Raw genomic sequence first — 21744 nt, forward strand, 5'->3', positions numbered from 1 at the left:
CTGTGTCAGTGGCACTGTAAAAAGCATTATGCTAACCGTACTAAAGGTACTAAACCATACTGAACTTACTCTGAAGTTGCATGGAGAGAATGGACAGGACATGGGATCAATCACCTTAATCTAGCAACTTTCCAGTATTTTACTTGATAACTGTCTGCCAGTCACTCTGTCATAACAATATTGCCAGTCTCTTTAACTCCACATATTAGTCTGTAGTCACCCCAGCTTTACTCACCCCATCATAGTGCCACACATGTAGTTCCCAACTTTAACCATTTCATCATTCAAGATGAATGGTAAATAAATGTTCCCTGACGAAGACTAATGATAAATTTAAGGTCAGGACCTTGGCAGAGCCATGGGAGTAACTGTCGTCCTCTGATTTTGACTATAAATCCAACAAGGCGGGGGGGGGTTTCACATACAAGCACAATAAAATCACTCTCAGGTGGAACTTCACCCGGTGTTCTGGTGATAAACATTCAATTTTTATTTAATACCAGAACATACACAACATTGCTCTTTTATTTTTGTTCGCTTGATCACAGCTTCACAAAAGAGTATTCTTTGTGTGAAAGTCTGCTTGCGTCATTGCAGATTTTCGCATGCAGTCAATTTAATTTATTGAGAAGAGTTGCAATGTATTGAGCAATCTAAATTTCAGAATTATTGTCAGAGTACATACATGACATCACTTATAACCCTGAGATTCTTTTTCCTGCGGGGTAGGAAGAATTACCATTTATTGGTAGTGCAAAAAAAACTCCTCAATGTATACATGGAAACAAGTTGTTATTATTATTAGTCATCCTTTGGTTCGAAGAAGACCTGTTGTTGTGCAATTCATCTGTGAACACGTAGGTGACTGCACTTCCAAACTGGGACTGCAAAGTCCAGCACAATGGGAACACTGGAAGTCTGTTGTAATAATTATGGCTGTTGCACTGCAACGTCACAGCCTTCCACCAGTTTTTGGCAACGCCTGTCTTCGAAACTGGTGTAGGCTTCATCACAAAGGGGCCTGTCAGCAGCTGCAGTTTTTAGTTCTCTTGGCTGGATGCCACAGTAGCGTAAGGTTTCCTTCACATCGTTTTTATAGTGTTTGCGTAGACGATGAAGTCTCCTTCCAGTCTTCAGTTCACTATAGAGCGGCTGGCGAGGCATACGGTTGGTCGTCCATGCTGATGACGTGTCCCACCCACCACATCTGGGCTCTGATGATCAGGGGCTCAATGCTGATGGACTTCGTGTGACCCAAGACCTCCAGGTTAGAGTCACGGTCTTGCCAACAGATGCCAGGTATTGAACAGATGGCGCACATGTGGAATTTCTCCAGTTGTTTGATGTGACGTCAGTACAGAGTCCAGGTCTCACATCCATATAGGAGAGAAGGGATGATCTACAACTCTGTAGACTTTCAGCTTTCTGTAGATGCGGACATTGTGTTGTATAAACAAATGAAGAACTGTAAACAAACTGTGCAATACAGAGAGGAAAAAAGAGTGCAGAAGTCCTTAGATGAGATCCTGACTGAGTTTATTGTTGAGGAGTCTGATGGTGGAGGGGTAGCAGTTGTTCCTGAACCTGATGGTGTGAGTTTTGTGGCACCCACACCTCTTTCCTGATGGTAGCAATGAGAACAGTGCACGTGCTGGGTGGTATGGATCCTTGATGATTGGTACTTCTCTCTAACGGCAGCATTCCCTGAAGATGTTCTTGATGGTGGGGAGAGTTTTGCCTGTGATGTCTGTAAATTTGCCAGGGTTTCCAAACCTCCTCAAACTCTTGATATGCTGATGTGCTTTCTTCATGATGCCATTGGTGTGTTGGGTCCAAGAAAGGTGCTCTGAGATTGTGACTCCCAAGAACTTAAATTTGCTCACCCTCTCCATCTGTGATCCCAATGACCACTGGATCATACACCTTTGATTTTCCCTTCCTGAAGACAACAATCAGCTCCTTGGTTTTGTGACATTGAGTGTGAGGTTGTTGTTGATGCATCTTTCAGCAAATTTTCAATCTCCCTCCTGTATGCTGACTCATTGCCCCTTTTTATACAACCCACTACCATGATATCATCAGTTAATTTGTAGATGGTGTTGTTATCGTACCAAACTACACAGACATAGGTGTACAGTGAGTAGAGCAGGGGGCTAAGAATGCAGCCCTGTGGTGCTCCAATACTGATGAAGATTGAGGAAGAGATGTTTTTACCTATCCTCGCTGATTGTGATCTGGACGTGAGGAAATCCAAGATCCAATTACACAGTGGGGTGTTGAGTCCCAGGTCTTGGGGTTTGCTGATCAATTTTGAGGGAATTATGGTGTTAATTGCCGAACCGTATTCGATAAAGAGCATCCAGATCTATGCATCCAGCCATTAATAGTATATTTTTTAACATGAAATGAGGACATTTTGCTTTTTTTAAAATTCTATTTTATGTTGTAACAAAGGTTTTTTACTTCTGGCCAAATGCATTGAAATGAGTCGCATTTGTTAACAGAACTTTGGAACGCAAGCCCCATGGCTGGTACCTGTGGAATTGTGTGAAGTGTGGCATCACTCCATTCCTCCGCTGTTCTGCTTTGTTCTTCAACTACTTGCTTGGAGTGCCACCACCTGAGGCTCTCTCAAAAGGTGAGTGAAGAGGAACAAGTCTAGTTTGGCAATAGAATGGCTACATAACCCAAGGAAGAAGAAAAAAAACACAAAAATCAAATCTGAAAACCATGTTGAAATTCTTGCATGAATACAGCAATATCAAGCAAGATATACATTTCTCAGTGATTCATATGTGTGCTCTCAAACAAAATTTGAGACCAAAGCTCCAAAAAAGATGGGTGTCTAAATGTACAATTATTGTCAATTTTAAGAAGTGGTTTGGAGCATAGGGGCTAGAGCTTTAGAGATGTAATAATAAATCACTGGGGCAAAGGGTGGAAAAGCATGGGCAATGGTAACAGGCCCTTCTTGCCACAAGTCTGTGCCACCCAATTATTCAATAAATTGGCTAAATCTTTTAATTATAATTATTTTACTGTAGTTATAATTGGGCAGCATTACTTGAGGATCAAAATCTCTTAATTGTACATTATTTTGATTGTCTTTTCCCTGGACAATTTTAATTCTAGTTTCTAAATCACTAGAGGAGGTTAAATGGCTCCTTGTGTTAATTCTATTAAATGAGAACCTGTTATCATGTGAAATTATACCTAGATGCATTGTACCTTAACTTTCTGCTCAGGTAAGGGAGCACTTTAGCAGCAATTACATCAAGATTCAGAACCAAATTGGTTTTGATGTAAAGTAATTTTAAGATTCCTTTTATGAGGGTATAAGTTAAATATCTTTAAAAAAAAACTAGCTGCTTTATTTTTAAAAGGACAAAAATTAATATCTCATCTGAATTTTCCCTTTTTCCTAGGTTCTTCAGAAGGGCAATTTGAAGCTTTATGTTGTTACCTGGCTTTGCCGACCAACCTTTTCAAGCTTTTTCATGATTACAAGGACACAGTGACCCCTTTACTGCAAAGGTTTGTACTTCCTCTGTCATTAAATGCTCAACTGTTATCAGAAGAAAATTTGGAAGATTGGTACACCCAACAAAAATTCAGTGGAAAAGCAAAATAATTCAGATAGTAAAAGCAATAAATATTGGAGATACTCAGCAGGTCTGTCAGCAGATATTGAGAGAGGAGCAGAGGTTATCATTTAGATTAGCTGAACTGCCACTTGGCATTAATATTTTGACAATAAATAAAACAGTTTTAAGATTTGTGCTTCTCCATCCTGCAACATTTTCTTGATTTGTTTCTTGCATTTCATCCACTGTCTCCTCCTTGTGCCTCCTGCAGATACATCATCATCACCTTTCAGCTGAAAGCACCACCACCTGGCTCCTTCAGGCTCTCTTTGGTCTCCACCCCACCACTTCTCTCTGTCACTTTGCTCTCCCTGCAATTTCAAATTTGTTTCATTTCTAACTTTTCCTCATCTAACAAAAATTGTTGATCTGAAATATTAAGGCTGCTTTTCCTTCTTCACAAGTGCTGCTTAACCTGCTGAGTATTTTGTACATTTCTCTTTTAATTCAGTGGAAAGGTGGGTGGGGCAACAAGAATGCAGAGACTAGAATTATCTGATTAGTTCACAATTTTAAACACAATGGGCAGCACGGTTAACAGCAGTTAGCGCAACACTGTTACAGTGACAGCTATCAGGGCAGGGTTTGAATCTTGCGCTGTCTATAAGGAGTTTGTATATTCTTCCCATATCTGTTTTCCCCGGAGGCTCTGGTTTCCTCCTACCCTTCAAAACGTGCGGGGGGCTGTAGGTCAATTGGGTGTGATTGGGCAGCACAGGCTAGTGAACCAAAGTGGCCTTTATTAAATTTTAAAATGTGGTTTTTTTAATGATTAAACTCTGCTTTATGCATTTTCTTGTCACTATGAAGCCTCCCTGATCAGAAGTCTGTGACCCCTATTCCTTTATCCAGGATGGTCTGAGCTTCCTTGTCACAAATCTTTAGTGATTGAAAATATAGGTCTCCTGCAATGTACTAAAATAGAGATCCCTGTGGCACCTTTTAAGGCAGAGCTGCAAATGAAAACACTAACTCGCGTTGTAATCAGCAAGAACTGTTTTAATCTCTTTTTAGACCACTTTTTAAAGTCACTTCCGGTTCAGCCGTTCTAAAACAGGAAATGACGCCATAACACTCTGGATGCATTTCTCGGCCCATGGGTATCGTCCCCAAGGTGGAGGGGGTCTATTGCCATCTCCTCGTGGGCCCCCTTGTGGTCGGACAGCATTACAGGGACAAATTGAACGTGAAGCCGCACTGCCGCCACCCCCCCCACCCCACCATTTGCTGCTACAATCCCCATGACTAATCTTAGAAATTGGAACATAAGAGAAAGGAGCAGGAATAGACCAGACAAATCAGTTAGGGGCAGAAGTTGGCCACTCAGCCTCTTGACCCTGAATCACCATTTTACAAGGTCTTAGTTCATCTGATTGTAACCTCAACCAACACTTGCTTACCAGAATCATTGCCTCAAAAATATTCAACGACTTTGCTTCCATCATTCTTTGAGGAAGAGAGTTCCAAAGGCTGATGACACTTTGGGAGAAAACCCTTTGCTTAATCTCTGCTTTGAATGAGTGAGTATTTATTTTTGAGCATTGACTCCTGGTTCTTGATTATCATAAAACAGAAAGCATCATCTCCACATCTAACTTATCAAGGTACCTTAGGATCTTGCATCTTTCGATCATCCCCTTTCACTCTTCTGAGCACCAGAGAATAGAACACACCTGTTCTATGTAATATTCTTCTCTGAAATCCTTCCAATGCATTTACATTCCCTCTTCAGTCATGAGACCAATGCAGTGCATGTGGCTTCAACAGTATCCCATGCAGCTGAAGCATGACGTTTATCCTTATGTATGCAATTCTAGTAACAATAATATTTTATTATACAGTATTTTTCTTGCATGCAATACCTGAACATTCACTCTTTGTGAATGACCCATAGGACACCCAGATCCCTCTGCACCTCAGATCTACAATCTCTCACCATTACAATATTGTATTTTCCCATTTTCCTTCCAAACTAGATGTTGTCATTTTTTACCAGATCTTTGCCCACTCATTTCAGCGATCATTTCTTTGTTACCTTCTTTTAACAACTCACTTTCACACCTGTCTGATAACATTGCAGCTGATTGCCTTCCCCAGTTCCACTTTCCTCTCCATTCCAACCCCCTGAAATTCAGAAATCTATAGGTTATATGGAGATGGGATATCTGCTGGTGGAGGAGAATTTCAATCTTGAATAAACTCAAAGCAAGATCTACTTGTATCACAGCCAATCCAATCCTGGTGCAGGGCTTCAATGTTCCTGGACCTGATATGGTTGATTCCCAACCAGTTCTGGTTAGGTAGTCAGGACCCATGCACTGACTCCTCCATTATTGCCCACTGGAACAGAGAATTCCAAGGAGGGAAACACACAAGTCTGCAGGTGCTGTGATTGTAGTAAAAATACAGAAATACTGTCGGAACTCAGCGGGTCTCGCAGCGTCCATTGGAGGTAAATATATATGACCAACATTTCAGGGCTGAACTCTTCAAAATACGGGGAAAATCCAAATAAAAGAAGTGGTAGGAGGAGTACAGACCAACAAGCAAAAGGTGATAATTGGATATGGAGAACAAGGCAGGAAAGAGGAAAGGTGAGAGGGGGAGGGGGGGTATTTGGCTCTGAGACTGCAGAGCTGAGGTAAAGGAGACAAAGGGAAAAGAGAGAGAGAGACAGAGCTACAGGAAAGTAGAGATGGGAAAGGGTTGGCTCACAGAAACCGGAGAAATTGACGTTAATGCCATCTAGTTGGAGGGTGCCCAGATGGAATATGAGGTGTTGTTCCTCCATTTTACAGATGGTCTCAGTCTGGCAATGCATGAGACAATGGACAGACATGTCAGCAAGGGGAATTGAAAGAGGTAGCCATTGAGAGATCCTGCTATAGTGGTGAACAGAGCTGAGGTGCTCAACGAAGCAATCTCCCAGTCTGCATCCAGTCTCTCCGATGTAGAGGAGATCACAACAGGAGCACCGGGTGTGGTAGATAACTGCTTCCATCCACGTATCTATCCAAATTTATCTTGTATGTCAAAATTGAACCCGCATCCACCTTGTACCAAACTCTCACCACCTTAAGAATAAAGAAGTTTCCCATAACATTTCACCCCTCACCTTTGTCTTCTACTTCTTGTCTCACCCTATCTCAGTGGGAAAAAGCCTGTTTGTATTTACCCTATCAACCCTTCATAATTCTCTACACCTCTATCAAATCTCATCTTATTCTTCAACACTCCAAAGAATAAAGACCTAATCTACCTTTTTTGATAATTCCACTCCTCCAGTCAAGGCAAACTTTTCGTATATTTTCTCTGCCCTCTTTCAATCTGATTGATATCTTTCCTGTAGGTAGGTTACTAAAACCGCACACAATACTCCAAATTTGGTCTCACCAATGTCTTGTACAACTTGTGCCGGATACCAGGGGTTTTATTGTATATTAAAATGTGAGCAAGCACGAAAACACAGATACTGAGTGTAATTTTTTTTAATTAAATGGGATTGTAATTTTTTTAAAATCTCTATTTCCATGCTTCTGACAAAAGTGAGTTAACCTCACATTTCCCTGCATAATTCATCTGCTTTTTTGCCCAGTCACTTAACCTGTCCGCATCTCCTTGCAACCCCTCTGCATTCATGTCTCAACTTTCTCTGCAGAGTTACTTTTGTCAACAAAACACCTCTTCATGTTCATGTAGAGGTTAGTGAAACTCTTACAGCACCAGTGAGCCAGGTTTGAACCCAGCACAGTCTGTAAGGAGTTTGTAATTCTCCCTTTGTCTGCGTGGGTTTCCTCCGGGTGCTCTGACTTCTTAACACATTCCAAAAGATGTACAGGGTTAGTAGATTAATTGATCATGTGTATATTTGGGCAGTGTGGAGTGAAGGGTCTGTTAATCTTGCTTTTTCTCCAATAAATAAATAAGCACCAACTCGTGCAAGACCCCATTTTTACTTGACAACTGCAAAACAACCCATTAATTCAGATTTTTCTCCCTGTTGACCATTCCCTCATCCTTTGATTTTCTCCGTTTGTGTCAGAACCTTTTTTACGTGGCATCTTATCAAAACACTCTTAAAAATCAAAGTATACCACATCACCCTGTTGGGTGCATCCATAGGACTCTACTGACTTGTTATTTGTGGGCTTTTATGATCTTTAATCCTATAAAAGTGAAATTATGTGCATTTATGATGCTCAAATGTGTGTACCAACATTTGTATAATTTTCAATGTGATAAATTTATTGTGGTCCCTTGGACCACAAAGCATTTTGTGAGTTTGCACTTTGTTCTGTTGACTTGCTGTCCTGGGTCCTTGGAGCTGCAGTGAATCTTATTTTAAAAAAGGGCTTTACTTGCTTCTCATAAACAAACATCTAACAACAATTAAATATTCTTGACGAAATGTTTTGTTTTATTTCAGGTGGTGTTCTGATTCTTCAGTGCAAAGCTTTCTCAAGGGGCAGAGAACATCAATTCGGTCAGTTCATCTTGCAAGTCTGACAAGGCCATGTTCACAATCCAGAATTGTGGGGAGAGCTGAGATCTTGAAGCATTGTATAGATGAGGATAGATGCAGAGATAAGCAGGTGGGGGAGATCATTGGTGGAATTTGAATGCAAGGAAGTTCCCTAAAGACCAAGATGGACCCCTCACTACTTGTTCATTTTGAAGTTTCATCTTTGTGCAGATGGGTAGGAACAAGGGGTTTGATTTTTATAAAACATGACACCATAACAAGGACATTAAAGCATGTAGTATTAGTACATGACAGTCAGCATTGATGAGATTGATGTAATTGTCGTTTGTGTTAGCCTAGTTCTGCCCTGATTACCAATGATTCCTCTTAAACTAAGTGGGAGTTAAAAAGATCTCTATTATTGTTTTTTATTTAGCATGATTAATTTTAAAATCTCATTTGAATATGTAAAATAATAACAGGAAACGTGGCTCATCAATAATTTACAAATGAAATTTGTAATGGCCAGTAAAAGCAGCAAATATGAAGAATGGAAACAATTTAGATTTCAGCAAAGGGATTGATTAAGAAGGGGGGAAAGAATGTACAAATGAGCCTGAAGATATCATAAACTACATAAAAACTGGCTGTAAAATTTATAAAGATGTGAAAATCAAATTTATAGGCTTCATGGTGGGGGGGTGGGGGGTTGTTAATAGGGGGAGCCATAAAAAGGCCTGTCTCTATGCTGATACCTCTATGAATCTCTATAACTTTGCAGGATTGAGTGAGTAAAACTGATACATTTGGTACTGCTTTTCATCCATTTACACTGGGCAGTTTGCAAGAAACAATGTGAAATTAGAAAGGGACCTGTTATCTTTACTTTTCTGTAGATGAATGATGACACTTGTATTGGAACTAAAATTATATCAGTGTACATTTAACGCTGATTACATTGTTTTCTTAAGATACCCAAGGGAAAGAAATCAATTAATAAATCTCCCGGAGGACTACAGTTGTCTTCTAAATCTGGGTTGTCAACATAGGTGAGTTTATTTAGCAGCATTTACTTTTAATTGTCTTGAATGTATTTTGATAGTCCTGGAACTCTGTAGAAAGCCCCAAATCCCCACCCTGAATGTTTAAAATGGACCTTACTGCAAGGCAGTAACTCGAGCTCATACTTGAAAACTATTAGATAGGATGATTTGCTTTCGCAGGTGCTTATATTGCAGCACTTACTCCAGGTACTGTGCTGTAATACAAGTTGATGGAAGGTAGAGCCATTGGTGTATTGATTTGATTTGAATCTGAACACCAAACATTTCTGATGATGGATTTGGATCTTGCTGCCTCTTTGTTTCCATTCTAATCTTTTTGCATCTTCACATCAAAGGAAATCTGTGACCAGACATGTGAAGTACAAGCATTGGCTTGAACAATCACTTTGGAGAAGATCTCAGGATCTGGATTGACAATCTGCTTCACATAGATCAGCTTCTGAAACCTTTCAATGCTGCTTGAGTGATGATTGTTCCAATACTTTCTACCAAAGGCATCTGAAAATCACCCAGGACCAAAAGAGACCATTTGGTTCAAAGTGTCAATCTGGCTCTTAGGAGGTTTTCTGGTTTTGACCATTCCTGTTGGACCTGCTAAAGATTTAATTTTAAATATTAATCAGTTCTCTTTTGAACTTTACAATGAACCTGTTTTACAACATTCATTTGTGTTTCAGATTAAAATGATTCCATTGTAAAATCGCTTTTACATGTTCTTGAACCAATTACGTTAAATCTGAGCTTTGGTTGGTAGCCTTCCTGCCACTGGACATGAGCCAGGCTGGGTGGGTGCAGTGCACATGTAAGATTAAAGTGCTAGAACCTGGGCTAATTTCAGCACTTTTTCCAGTTGCCCCAGATCGTCTGATGATGAACCCAAGAACCTTGCCCTTTGTTTGTTCTGTGGAGCCATGCTGTGTTCGCAGAGCCAGTGCTGCAGGGAAGAAGTGAATGGAGAAGTGTTTGGAGCCTGCGCAGCTCACACGATAAACTGTGGGTCTGGATTGGGAATGTTTCTCAGGTATCTCAATTTGCAAACTGGTATGTGGTTAAATAATGGCATTGAGGTATTATGGTGCAGAAAAGGTTTTGTATGCTAGTGTTGATCTGTAAGGAGTATTCTCATTGCAAGTATTCATTCCATTCCCTTGAAAGCAGTAAAATTCACTGCTCCATCAAAGCTTTATTTTTGTCATCTCTTTTGATGTGATTGGACTAATCTGTGTTTAATGATTTCTCATCAATTTATATTTACATCATTCATTCCATCCAGTTGGACAAGTTTATAATAGAAGAGCCAAACAAGCAAAGAACTCTGCAGGTTCACTGCTTGGAGACCATTCATGGTTAGTGGTTGCAATAGGAACAAAAGTCAGTCATTTGGTCCATTGAAACCTGCTCCACCATTCAATAAGATCAAGGCTGGTCCGGCCGGCTGTGGACTCAGCTCCAGCTACCTGCCTTTTCTTTTAGTTACAGCTACATCTGCTTGGTCACTGAGAAGCCATGAAGGGTTCCACTTCTAATTAGAATCTAGTGACCCTAGATTCTCGTGAGCATCTTTCTCAATGGGATTACAGGTGTTGCCTTAGCCTGCCTATCTTTGCGGTCAAGCCCACTCACTGACTAGTACATGCACTGAGGTGGTCAATCACTCTGTGGAAACCAGATTCCAGAAAGAGCTGCAGAACATCCCAAGATCCTGGGGACATCCTGTCAATAAATAAAACCTAGATTTTAACCCTCTCTTCACAAAATGTAACAGGTGAGTCAGGAATCCAAGCTATTAAACCTATAGATTTAAAGTTTAAAAGGTAATGTGAAGAAATTATAAATGGGGGCTTGGCCATATGAAGGACCTAGATATGTTTTGGTTGAGCACAAAGATCCAAGGCAACTGTGAACAAAGATTGAAGAAGCTCCACTTCAACTGGGAACTGCAGGTGAAAGTCCAGAGGGGAGCAGTGCAAAAATGGCAACAGGAGATAAAACTGGTCAGGTCAGGTCAAGAGCTGAGCATCATCTGGAAAAAGTGAAGGATTTGGGTAACTGATTCCTAAGCATTGAAACAGTGATGAGAGATGTGACAGGAAAAAAAATGAACAAAATAAAAGAGATCGTTGAAGATCTGATGGAGAGAATAGGTCATGCAGAAGTTGAATTGACAAAAACGCTTGAAAAACTTGAGGCTTTGGAGAAAAAAAAAGCCAAAGAATGGAAGTCGGAAAAATAAGGACTGCTGGACAAAATTGACCATATGGAGAATTCCAGTCGATGGAACATTGTCCGCATTATCAAGCTAAAGGAAGGAATCGAGGGAAGAGATCTGGTGAACTTTTTTCAAAAATGGATCCCACAAGTGTTGGGAGAAGACAGGTTTACAGGAAAAACTGCATTTCAAGAGAGCTCACCAAACTCTTGGACCCAGAAGAGCCAGAGACCAAGACCAGTTCTGGTGAGGCTTTTAAGCTACCGAGAATGGGAGGTAATTCTGGGAGCAGCATATTGTGACAGATTATGTTGTGTTTGTATTGTACATAGATATGTTTTTGGGAGATAAATTGGGGCAGGTTATTTAGTGTAGATCACATACAAACACTTCAAAACAGATCTCATTTAAAATACTGGAGCTCTGCTCAAGCCAGACAGGACGACTCCTGGGAGCCTTTGCAAAAACTTTGGGAGTGCCCAAGGGACTTCACTAATGGATTGTTGTTTTGTAAAGCAACAGATGAAAGAGATCGGAGGAGGAGTTTGGAGCTGCAGGCTGTCTAAGAGGGTCTTGGCATATCTAAAAAAAACTAAAGGCAGATATAGTCTTTTTACAAGAAAAACATTTACCAAATTGTAAAATGCAAAATTAAAAAGAGGATTGATGGGGCTAGTAATATCAGCTTCATTTCAAAATCAAGAAGTGTAGCGATTTTAATTAATAAAAATATATCAATAATAATAGAAGAGACATTAATGTATCAAGCTGGAAGATTTGTAATGGCACATCATAAAATTTACAGAGAATCATGGACATTTATGAATATTTAATTCCCAAACTATGACAATGAAGGATACTATGACAGATTATATCATATTTTATATTGTATATAGATATGTTTTTGAAGGAGATAGATTGTGGGGGTAATGTTGGTCACAAATAAACACAAACGCTTCACAAAACAGATCTAATTTAAAATGCCAGAACTTTGCTCAAGTGAGACAATCAAGTGCCTTTGCTGAGATTTTGAAGAATGGCTATAGAGACTTCACAAATAGGTGTTAATTGGACATGCTGTGGAGTGATGGATTATTGTTTTGAAAGCAACAGATGAACAAACTCAGAAGTTTGGGTCTGGTGCCGCAATCTATCTGGATGCGGTTTGTTGTTCTAAGAAGGTCACGTGGTTTTGCAAGCAGAGGGAGAGAGAGAGGAGACCGAACAGGCTCTCTCTGAGAGAGAGAGAGAGAGAGAGAGAGAGAGAGAGAACTGGTTTCTCCAGTCATGGCAAGCTGGTAGCTTGTTGAAACCCCATGTTGAAGATGGGTTGTGAGTTCTGAGTTCAGCCTGTTGAAAACCCTTGTGGTCCATACAAGAGGAAATGGCTGGCTAGAGTGTTTCACCTGAAATAAAGAGAACTCTGGTGACCTGCAGAAGAAGAGGTTATCATTTGGAAAACCCTGATGGGGCAAGTTTCTTCAGCAAGACACTGAAGTGGCTGATTGGAGGGAACCAGTTTATGTGTGTCAAACAAGCAACAAATCTTTCTCTGAAACCGACAATAACTACGTAAGTACCAGAGCTTGGTGAAAATTCATAAATGTTAAATTCTGTGCACAGTATAAGAATTGCCTGATACCAGTGAACTTGGAGATGTGAGAAGTGAGATTGAACCATAAATCAAAGAACTTTTCTGAACATTCATATTATATGCACGTGCACTTAGAATTAGAAGGAAGTTAAGTTAATAGTAAGAAGTTAAAGTTTGATTCTATTTTTATGCTTAAAGAAAATTAAAAATGACTTTTGTTTTAGTAACCATTTGTCTTGGTGAATTTCTATTGCTGCTGAGTTTTGGGTCCCCCTGGCCTGTAACAATACCTTTTTAAAAACCATAGGGGAAAGACAAAATATATTGATTGGAGGAGATTTCAATTTTTTAGATCCAATAGTGGACAAATCAGTGAGAACAATAACAAGGGTGAAAGCTGCAAAAGCAACATCATTTATAAAAGATTTAAATTTAATTGATATATGGAAGCAGCTCAACCCCTTAGAAAGAGACTATTCATTCTATTCAAGGGTACATGATTCACATATAAGGATTGACCTATTTTCAATGTTCACTCAGTTACAGAGTGGTCAAAACAGAGTATTTGGCAATACTTTTATCACAGCACTCACTGTTAACGTTAATTATTATGATAATGAAAAAGTAAGGAAGTATATATAGATGGCATCTTAATGCTACATTATTAAAGAAGAAGGATTTTTGTGAATATATTAGAGACAGAAATATTTTGTGAAAACAATCTTCTACTGACAATAGTTTTTTAATTTGGGATACACTTAAAGCCTTCTTGAGGGGACAAATTATTTATTCTAAAAATCGTGAGAGAATTATAAAGTTTAGAGAAGGATATAACAAAATTGGAAAAGGAATATCAAATGTCAGGAACAGAATAAAAATATAGAATATTAGAGAATAAAAAGTTACAAATAATACACTACAAACATATAGAAGGGAAAAAAATGATACTAAAAACTAAATTAAAATATGAGCTTGGAGAACCGGCACATAAAGTGTTGTCTTGGCAGGTTAAAGCAGAGGAGTCATCCAGAATGATAAATTAAAATAAACAGAAGCTGATATTATAACATACAATCAAAAAGAAAGAAATAATATGTTTAGACAATAGCGTATGAAACTATATAAATCAGAATTAGTAGGAAATGAAAACGAGATGGAAGTATTTTTAACAAATGATGAACTTCCTAAACTAGAAGAGAGAGAAAAAGATTATTTAGATACACTGTTTACAAGGAAAGAAATAGAGAAAGCTCTAGGTACTTTACAAGCTAATAAGTTCCCGGGGGAAGATGGGTTCCCTTCTGAGTTCTATAGACAATTTAAAGATTTGTTGATGTCTCTTTTGATGGATGTGCTAGACCAGACGGTGTAGACCCAAACCCTCCCGAAAACCTTTTCAAATGCTATAATTACAGTGCTACCAACTAAAAACCTCATCGTACAGACCAGTATCACTTCTGAATGCAGACATTAGCCAAGGCATTAGCCAACAGACTGGATGAGTATTTACCAAAGTTAATACATCCATATCAGGTGGGATTTGTTGAAGGAAGACTCTCTTCAAATAGTCTAAATAGATTATTCAATATAATACATATGGAAAAATCAAGGCTGAATCCAAACATAACTATGTCTTTAAATGCAGAAAAGGCAATTGACTGACTAGAATAGACATTTCTATTCTATTATATAAAATGTTGGAAAAATTTGGTGGAAGCCGAAAATTCATAAATTGGATAAAAACTTTATCATCAGCCACAAGCTAAATTATTTATTAGATCGAGTAAACAGTGGTGTCCCCTATCACCAGCATTATTCATCCTAGCTATTGAACCTCTGGCAGAGATGATAAGAAGAGATCCAGATATTAAGGGCAGATATAAAATTGGACAGAAAATTTTATTTGCTAAGATTACAAACAATATTAGAAAAATATGGAAGAATATCAGGATACAAAATAAATTTGGATAAAAGGGAGATAATGCTATTGCAGAATTTTGATTATGAAAGATATAAAAAAGGCAGTAGATTTAAATGGATTATAGGTGGAATTACATATTTAGAAATAATGACCGATAATCATTTACAAAATTTTTATAAACTTATTGACCAATGCCTGAAGAGGGCGCACAAAATCAGTGAACTGGTGCGGACTCGAAAGGCCAACATGGCCTGTTTCTGCTCTGTAAATGGTTATATGGTTATATATGGTTATATGGTTAATTATATCCCTCTACTCGGGGGAAAAAAATTACAGAAATGGAAAGATCTGCCGATTAATAAAAAAGGGTAAATTGTATTAAAATGAAGGTAATGCCAAGACTACAATATCTCTTTCAATCATTGCCTATTGGACTAACTAAAAATTTATTTAAATTATTACATAATTGTATAAGACGATTCCTGAGGAATAACAAAGTACAAAGAAGTACAAAGTAAAAATATACTATGAACCTGGGTGACAAAATATTGAATTCACAGTACGACAAATGGTATGAATAAGATAGGTTGATGATTGTTATATGGACAGATCTCATGTCTTTTGAACAATTAAGAAATAAGTATGGAATAGCTAATGGGACATTCTTCTGCTTTCTCCAGTTAAGATTGTTCCTAAGCGAAAGATGGGGACCAAACTTGGCCCCACCTGAGATTAGTGAGATGAAATGAACTTTTTGGCTGGGAAATAGACCTAAATTTATACCAAGAATTTACTTTGCTCTCCAAAATGAAAATGCAAAGCCAGGTGTACAGAGATCAGGAGAGAGAAGGGAGTGGATCTAGGAGTCACAATAATGGAAAGATGTTGGTCTGATTGGTGTTTGGATAGTATGATGTCAATTATAAATGCAAGGTACGGATTAGTACAATATAATTTTCTAAACCAATTATACTTCACACCACAGAAATTACATATTTCAAAATCAGAAATATCAGAAATGTGGGATAGAAATAGGAACGTTCTTACATGGTACGTGTGTGTGCAAAGGTGAGACCTCTCTGGCAGTATATTACTGAAATACTAACAAGGATAATGGGGTGGCTTTCGCGGATGACCCAGAGCTTTACCTTTTGGGCAATTTTATTGAAATAAGTAACAAACTAAATTCCAAATTTTATTTGTTAAAATAACTTCAGCTGTGGGGGGAAAAAAAAATATTGCGATTATTTGGAAGTTGACACCCCTCTACAGATAGCACAATGGAAGACAAAGATGAATAGTCATATACCAATGGAAAAAAAATCACATATAATCTAAAGAACAAATATGATGTATTTATAAAAATATGGCAACCATATCTGGACCACATAGGGACCCAAATATAAAAAAGATGCTATTATTATAAAAATACGTGACCTCTCCAATGAAGATTTTCTTTTTTAAACCCCACTGTAAGCCCTGACGGTGTACGGATTAATACTGGGGAGAGAGACGGAGGGAAGGGATTGTTGCGTTTTGTTTTATAAGAGAAAAGAAAGTTATATACATATATATTTATATATTTTGAAAATGGAAAATGTTTTTATGTATATTTATGGGGGGAAAATAAAATAATTAAAAAAGAAATTATAACTCAAAACTTATTTTTTATCCTGAGGAACATTTTAAGCCCTAAGTTCACCTCTTCGATTGGTCATTGAAAAATGTTGTGCCGTTCCTTTCAACAGGATACGAGAGTGTCAGGTGCTGCTCCTGGCAGGAAAGAACAGAGGATGTTTTATACCTGCTCCTTACCTGGACGATTATGGAGAGACAGACCAGCTGCTCAGGTATGATCATTTCCAAGTAATTTCTTTCTGCCTGCTAGCATTGAATATTTATTTTACACCACTCACATCTTTCCGAGCAGGCTGGCTGAATGGAATCATAAAAATGGGTTTATGACGGACTGCATGTTTACTGCAGATTAATGGATTTCTGTAAAATTCATCAATGAATGTTATAGTTTACTAAAAGTTATAAAGACACTGTGACTGGACAGAGCAGTTACAGTAGGTGAAGAATTGATGCGCAACTTGTAGTTAACATTTATTTCTTGTATTAGATGTATGCACAACATTTCTGGAACAATCTTTGTAATTTTGTGATCTCTCAAGTTCTTTGCATGATGAATTCTGAAGGGCTCTTGTGTAAAAGAATATTAATTGGCCTGTTTACAAACAACAAGATCCTACAGCAGCAATGTCTTAATCATTAAATATTCTGTTCAGAGTTATCAGTTCTGATGAGGAGTCTTCATCTGAAACATTAACTCTGTTTCTCTTTCGCCTAACCAGCAGAGTGTTTCCAGCATCTTGTGTTTGTATTTCACATTTCAATCAATTGCAGTTTTTTTAATTTTCGTTCTGTTTGAAGAATAATCAGTGACTGAGCTAATGTTCTCTGAGTGTTGCATTGGGAATCCCATTCTGGGTTATACATCAAGGCTCTTTCCTAATATAGACCCTACAATCCAAGGCAACTACTAAACCATGAGAAATCGTGGCAGAACTGAAATTTAAAGCACTGGAATCGAGAAATGGCGTGAATAGAGTCACTGTCAGTGGTACAAGGTCATGGAAATGTCTGGCTCAGAAAGGAGAACATTCAACTGATCCTGTCTATGCCGACTAAAAAAAAAGGAATTAAATTTTGGTTATGACTCAAGCTATTTTGTCCCAAAGAAAATGCTTTAACTTGACCACTCTTAACAAATAAAATTTTCCAGCCACATCCTGGATAATTGCTGAGGCCTCAAGTAGTTGGAAGACCCTCTAAGACTCTGGCTCACATGGAATGAGTTAGACTGGATGGCTTGGTTCCATGTTGTATAACTCTGATTCTTTGGTCTCACAGCATTTTTTTTATAGCACTGTAGTTTAGCCATACTTAAAGGTAGGAAGAACATAAACATAAGAAATGGTAGCAGAAATCAATCATCTGGCCCAGTCAAGCACCAAGTTCTATGGAGTTCACTTTCCAAGTAACCTATTGTGGATACTCGACTCCTCACTTGTCAGGAAGGCACAACAGGGACTGTACTTCCTGAGAAGACTGAAGTGGGCAAGGCTACCAGCCACCATAATGTCAAAATTCTCAGTAGTGGATTAACTACCACCAGGCTCTAGGTTGAGCTTTAGTAAAGGCCCTCCCCCATGACCTTGCCCTGCCACATGCCCAGGCCAACCCGGTGCCCCTCGCTCCCCACCACAGCCCAGGCCACCCCTGCTGATCCTCGCTTCCCAGCGAGGCCCTGGCCACCCAGGCGCCACACACTACTGGCCTCACATTTAGCAGTACCGGCCTTTGGTCAGACTGCCAGCAGCACATCCCTCCCTTTGTTCACTTACTACCGCAGGTGACAGGCTGGACACTGGTATTTCGGCGCTCCCTTCTCACACATGCCACAAATCTTCATGCTGCCACCTCCAGCTCCCAGAAACCACCACCCACATCACTCAGGCAACGGTGCATCGCTGATTCTGGCCCAAAGTCACCGGCTTCACCCTCGCAGTAAGTGTGAAACGATAAACTGAGACCAGGCTATCCTTCACTTCATATAGATGCTGTGTGACCTGCTCCAGCACATTTGTGTATTGCACTACAATTGCAGTGTCTGCAGTCATGGACATGGTAAACATAATAATACAAAAGCACTGGAATATCTTGGGCATCTCGGGCCTCCTTACCCTCCAGACCCATAGGCTTCAGCCAACTCAGCCTAATAGTTAATCCACCACTGAACTTTCTACAGGAGCTCATTGAGAGAGTCCTGATCAGCTGCATCAGTGTGGTATGGTTGCTACAGAGAAATGGAACAGAGATCAATCCACAGGACCATCAGAGTGGTAGAGAAGATCATTGGAGTCTCCCTCAGCTCATTGATGTGATCTACTGGGATTGTTGTCTGAAGAGAGGGCACAAAATCATTGAGGACCCCTTCCACCCTGCATACACCATCTTTTAGCTGCTCCCGTTGAGGAAGAGATACAGGAGTATCAGAGCCAGCACCACCAGGCTGAGGAACAGCTTCTTCCCATGGGCAATGAGAATGCTGAATGACCAAAGGAACTGCTCACACTAACCATCTAAGACTCTCATTTGTACAAAACAATATTATTTATTTTTGTAGATAAAATACTTGTCCTGCATACAGAATGTATTATTTGTAGGTGTGTTATGTATGTTTTCGTGTCTGCATGTTTTGCACCAAGGACCAGAGAAATGCTGTTTTGTCAGGTTGTACAATCAGATGACAATAAACTTGACTTGACAAGCCTTTCCACCATTGGCCTGTTAAAGCAGCTAACAGTGGTTTATTTTAAAATCCAGCAACCTGAGGGTCTGGGCCCAAGATGGCAATACTTATGATAGGCAGCAGCCATGAGGGCTTGCACACTTCGGGGAAGTAGAGCACTTGCGCAGTACCATAGGACACCTGAAAACGGGGAGATGACCACTCCCTTCCCCGTTTGAGAAAGAGAAGCAACTGAGATGAAGTGAGGGGCTCTGAGGCTGAAGAAGAACACACAGGTGGGTGACGTGAGCTGTGGGCTGCTGGCAACTGTGGTCAAAGGACTCATGCCAGGCTGGAGATCTAAATAGGCCACAACCACCTGTTCCTCTATCCTCTACACTCGTTATATCCACCAAAGAAGTCAGTCAGTTAAACATGACCACAGTTAATCCTTAATCCATACTGTGTCTGCCTATGGAACAATTTCTTTCCAGATGTCTTGTTACTTCTTTCTTCATGATAGCTTCAAACACTTTTAAAACTATGGGCATTAAATTAACTAACCTTTTGACTACCTCCATTTTTAAACATTTGCTGTCTTCCACTCTGATGGGACCTGCCCGGAGTCCAGAGAACTTTGGTAACTTACCACAAAATGCATCTGCTGTAGCTTCTGCCATTTCTTTTAATCTCCTAGGATGAATTCCATCAGGACCAGGGGACGACTACCTTTAATCCCACTAGTTTTACAAGCACTACCTCTTCAATGATAGCAACTGAATAGAGGCCCACCTCTCTCATTGCCTCTTTAAATGTCAATCCTTGGCATTTACTGTGAAAACCAAAGCAAAATATTTATCAGGGCCTCAGCCATTTCTGTATTACCCAACATTAATTCCCACTTCTCATCTTCTAAGGGACCTATGCATACTTTAGCCACTCTTTTCCATTTCATATTAAAAACTTTTACTATCTTTTTGTATTTAGTGTTAACTTTAATCATCTGATCCTTTCTTTATTGCTTTCTTAGTATGTTTTGCTGTTTTTTAAAGTTTTCCCATTCTTTCAGCTTCTCACAACTCTTGCCCACTTTGAATGCATTAACTTTTAATTTGACACCATGCATACTTCCAGTGTGATCTCCCTGATGTGATATTCTGAGCACTGGCCAGTAGAGGTAAGTATTGTACATAACTGTCCACCCCTTTCCAACCAATTCTGCTACCTTGGCAATTGATGCATTCCAAGATCATCTTTCTCTCAGGATCAAGGTTGATTTATATCCACACTTGTTTGTGTGTTCTGAGGCCAATGTGGGAAACACAGATTATTCCACCAATAGGGCAGATGACCGAGTTTTTGGTGGGGGGGGGGTCAATTTGCGAGGGGTCCGCTCCACCTGTCGTGGTGATGCATTCTCCCAGTGCGTGCTTTCCAGGCTCTTCGTACAGTGCCCTATGCTCCACCTCCACTTCAACTGGTTGTGGGGCAGATGTTCCCAGGAGCCCGTGGGAATGATGCATTTCTTCAAAGAGGCTTTGAGCATCTCATTGTATCTTTTTCCTCTGTCTATCTGGTACATTAATTTATGCACAAATGTTTTAGAGAATGTGTGTTAGTAGCTTGATATGCTAGATGACATATTTGGTCAACCTTTTGGGTGGAAAATTGAGTGAGGGTGCAGAGGAAACCTTGCCACTGTAAAGAAGTGGGACACGGGCTCCTTCTGCACTTAATCACACGGTCCTAATTTATTATAATGTTGCGCCAACCTTTGTCCTCCAATGCTGAATTAGGAGGAAAGGTGGGCCTGCTGAGTGGTTGAAGCAGAAACCCTTCTGAAAAGCATTTGAGGATCAATAACAGGGGTAAGGAATGAGAGTTGGAAAGATTTATTCAATTTGTTAGCTGCTCTTTACTCTGCAGGAATGTGAGCCAAATCATATCCTCTCCTGATGTGGGTTTTTATTTTTCTGCATCTGCTGCCCCTTTAATCTGTGTGGCACATGTCTGGTAATGAACAAGCAGAGGTTTCCTCTGGCTACATGTTTGGAATAAATAAATTGACTGCAGGCACTAGCTTTTAACTACTTGATTCATCCTTCTCTCAACACCTATCTAAACCGATGTGCACTTGTCAATCTTAACCCTTTGATTCCTAGATCTGATTTTCATGCCTTCACCTTCTTTCTAACCCTCATAAATTGTTTGCCTCAATTCATCTCAGTTGAGTTTTATCAGAAGAATCATTGAAGCTCTAGTTGAATTGTAGATGATAATGAGGGAACAATAGTATCTTGAAGGATCATGTTTGCTTCATTCTCAAATTGCAAAAGCCCTCTTTTGATGGTTGAAAACTGTTTTTGTGAAACCAACATCTTTTTGGCTTCTCTATCTCTAATCCCCACAGTTAAACATTACAATGCACACCTGGCCTGGCATTTTCCAGGACACCACTATGCCTGTTCCAATGCACATCATTTTATTCACCCATTGTTCCTCCGCTTCCTGATCTCAGGTGACTCCAAGTTAACTGGTGACCCATGTTTATTT

The 21744-nt window shown here is 39.5% G+C and overlaps 1 protein-coding gene across 4 annotated transcripts in view; it reads left to right on the top strand.

The window, feature by feature from the left end:
- The window catches only part of ubr1 (ubiquitin protein ligase E3 component n-recognin 1), a 227492-nt gene that overhangs the window by 177491 nt on the left and 28257 nt on the right, over positions 1-21744 (top strand). For 3 of the 4 annotated variants that reach the window (XM_069917334.1, XM_069917337.1, XM_069917335.1), the window contains 6 exons: positions 2505-2638; positions 3426-3534; positions 8071-8127; positions 9078-9155; positions 10021-10191; positions 16643-16744. In XM_069917334.1, coding sequence (XP_069773435.1) covers positions 2505-2638; positions 3426-3534; positions 8071-8127; positions 9078-9155; positions 10021-10191; positions 16643-16744 — 651 coding nt within the window. Of the gene's footprint in view, positions 1-2504; positions 2639-3425; positions 3535-8070; positions 8128-9077; positions 9156-10020; positions 10192-16642; positions 16745-17417; positions 19901-21744 lie in introns of those variants that run through there. The other variant, XM_069917336.1, reaches the window with a different exon arrangement.

Source organism: Narcine bancroftii, chromosome 2 (genome assembly GCF_036971445.1).
Source record: "Narcine bancroftii isolate sNarBan1 chromosome 2, sNarBan1.hap1, whole genome shotgun sequence".
NCBI classification, from domain to species: domain Eukaryota; kingdom Metazoa; phylum Chordata; class Chondrichthyes; order Torpediniformes; family Narcinidae; genus Narcine; species Narcine bancroftii.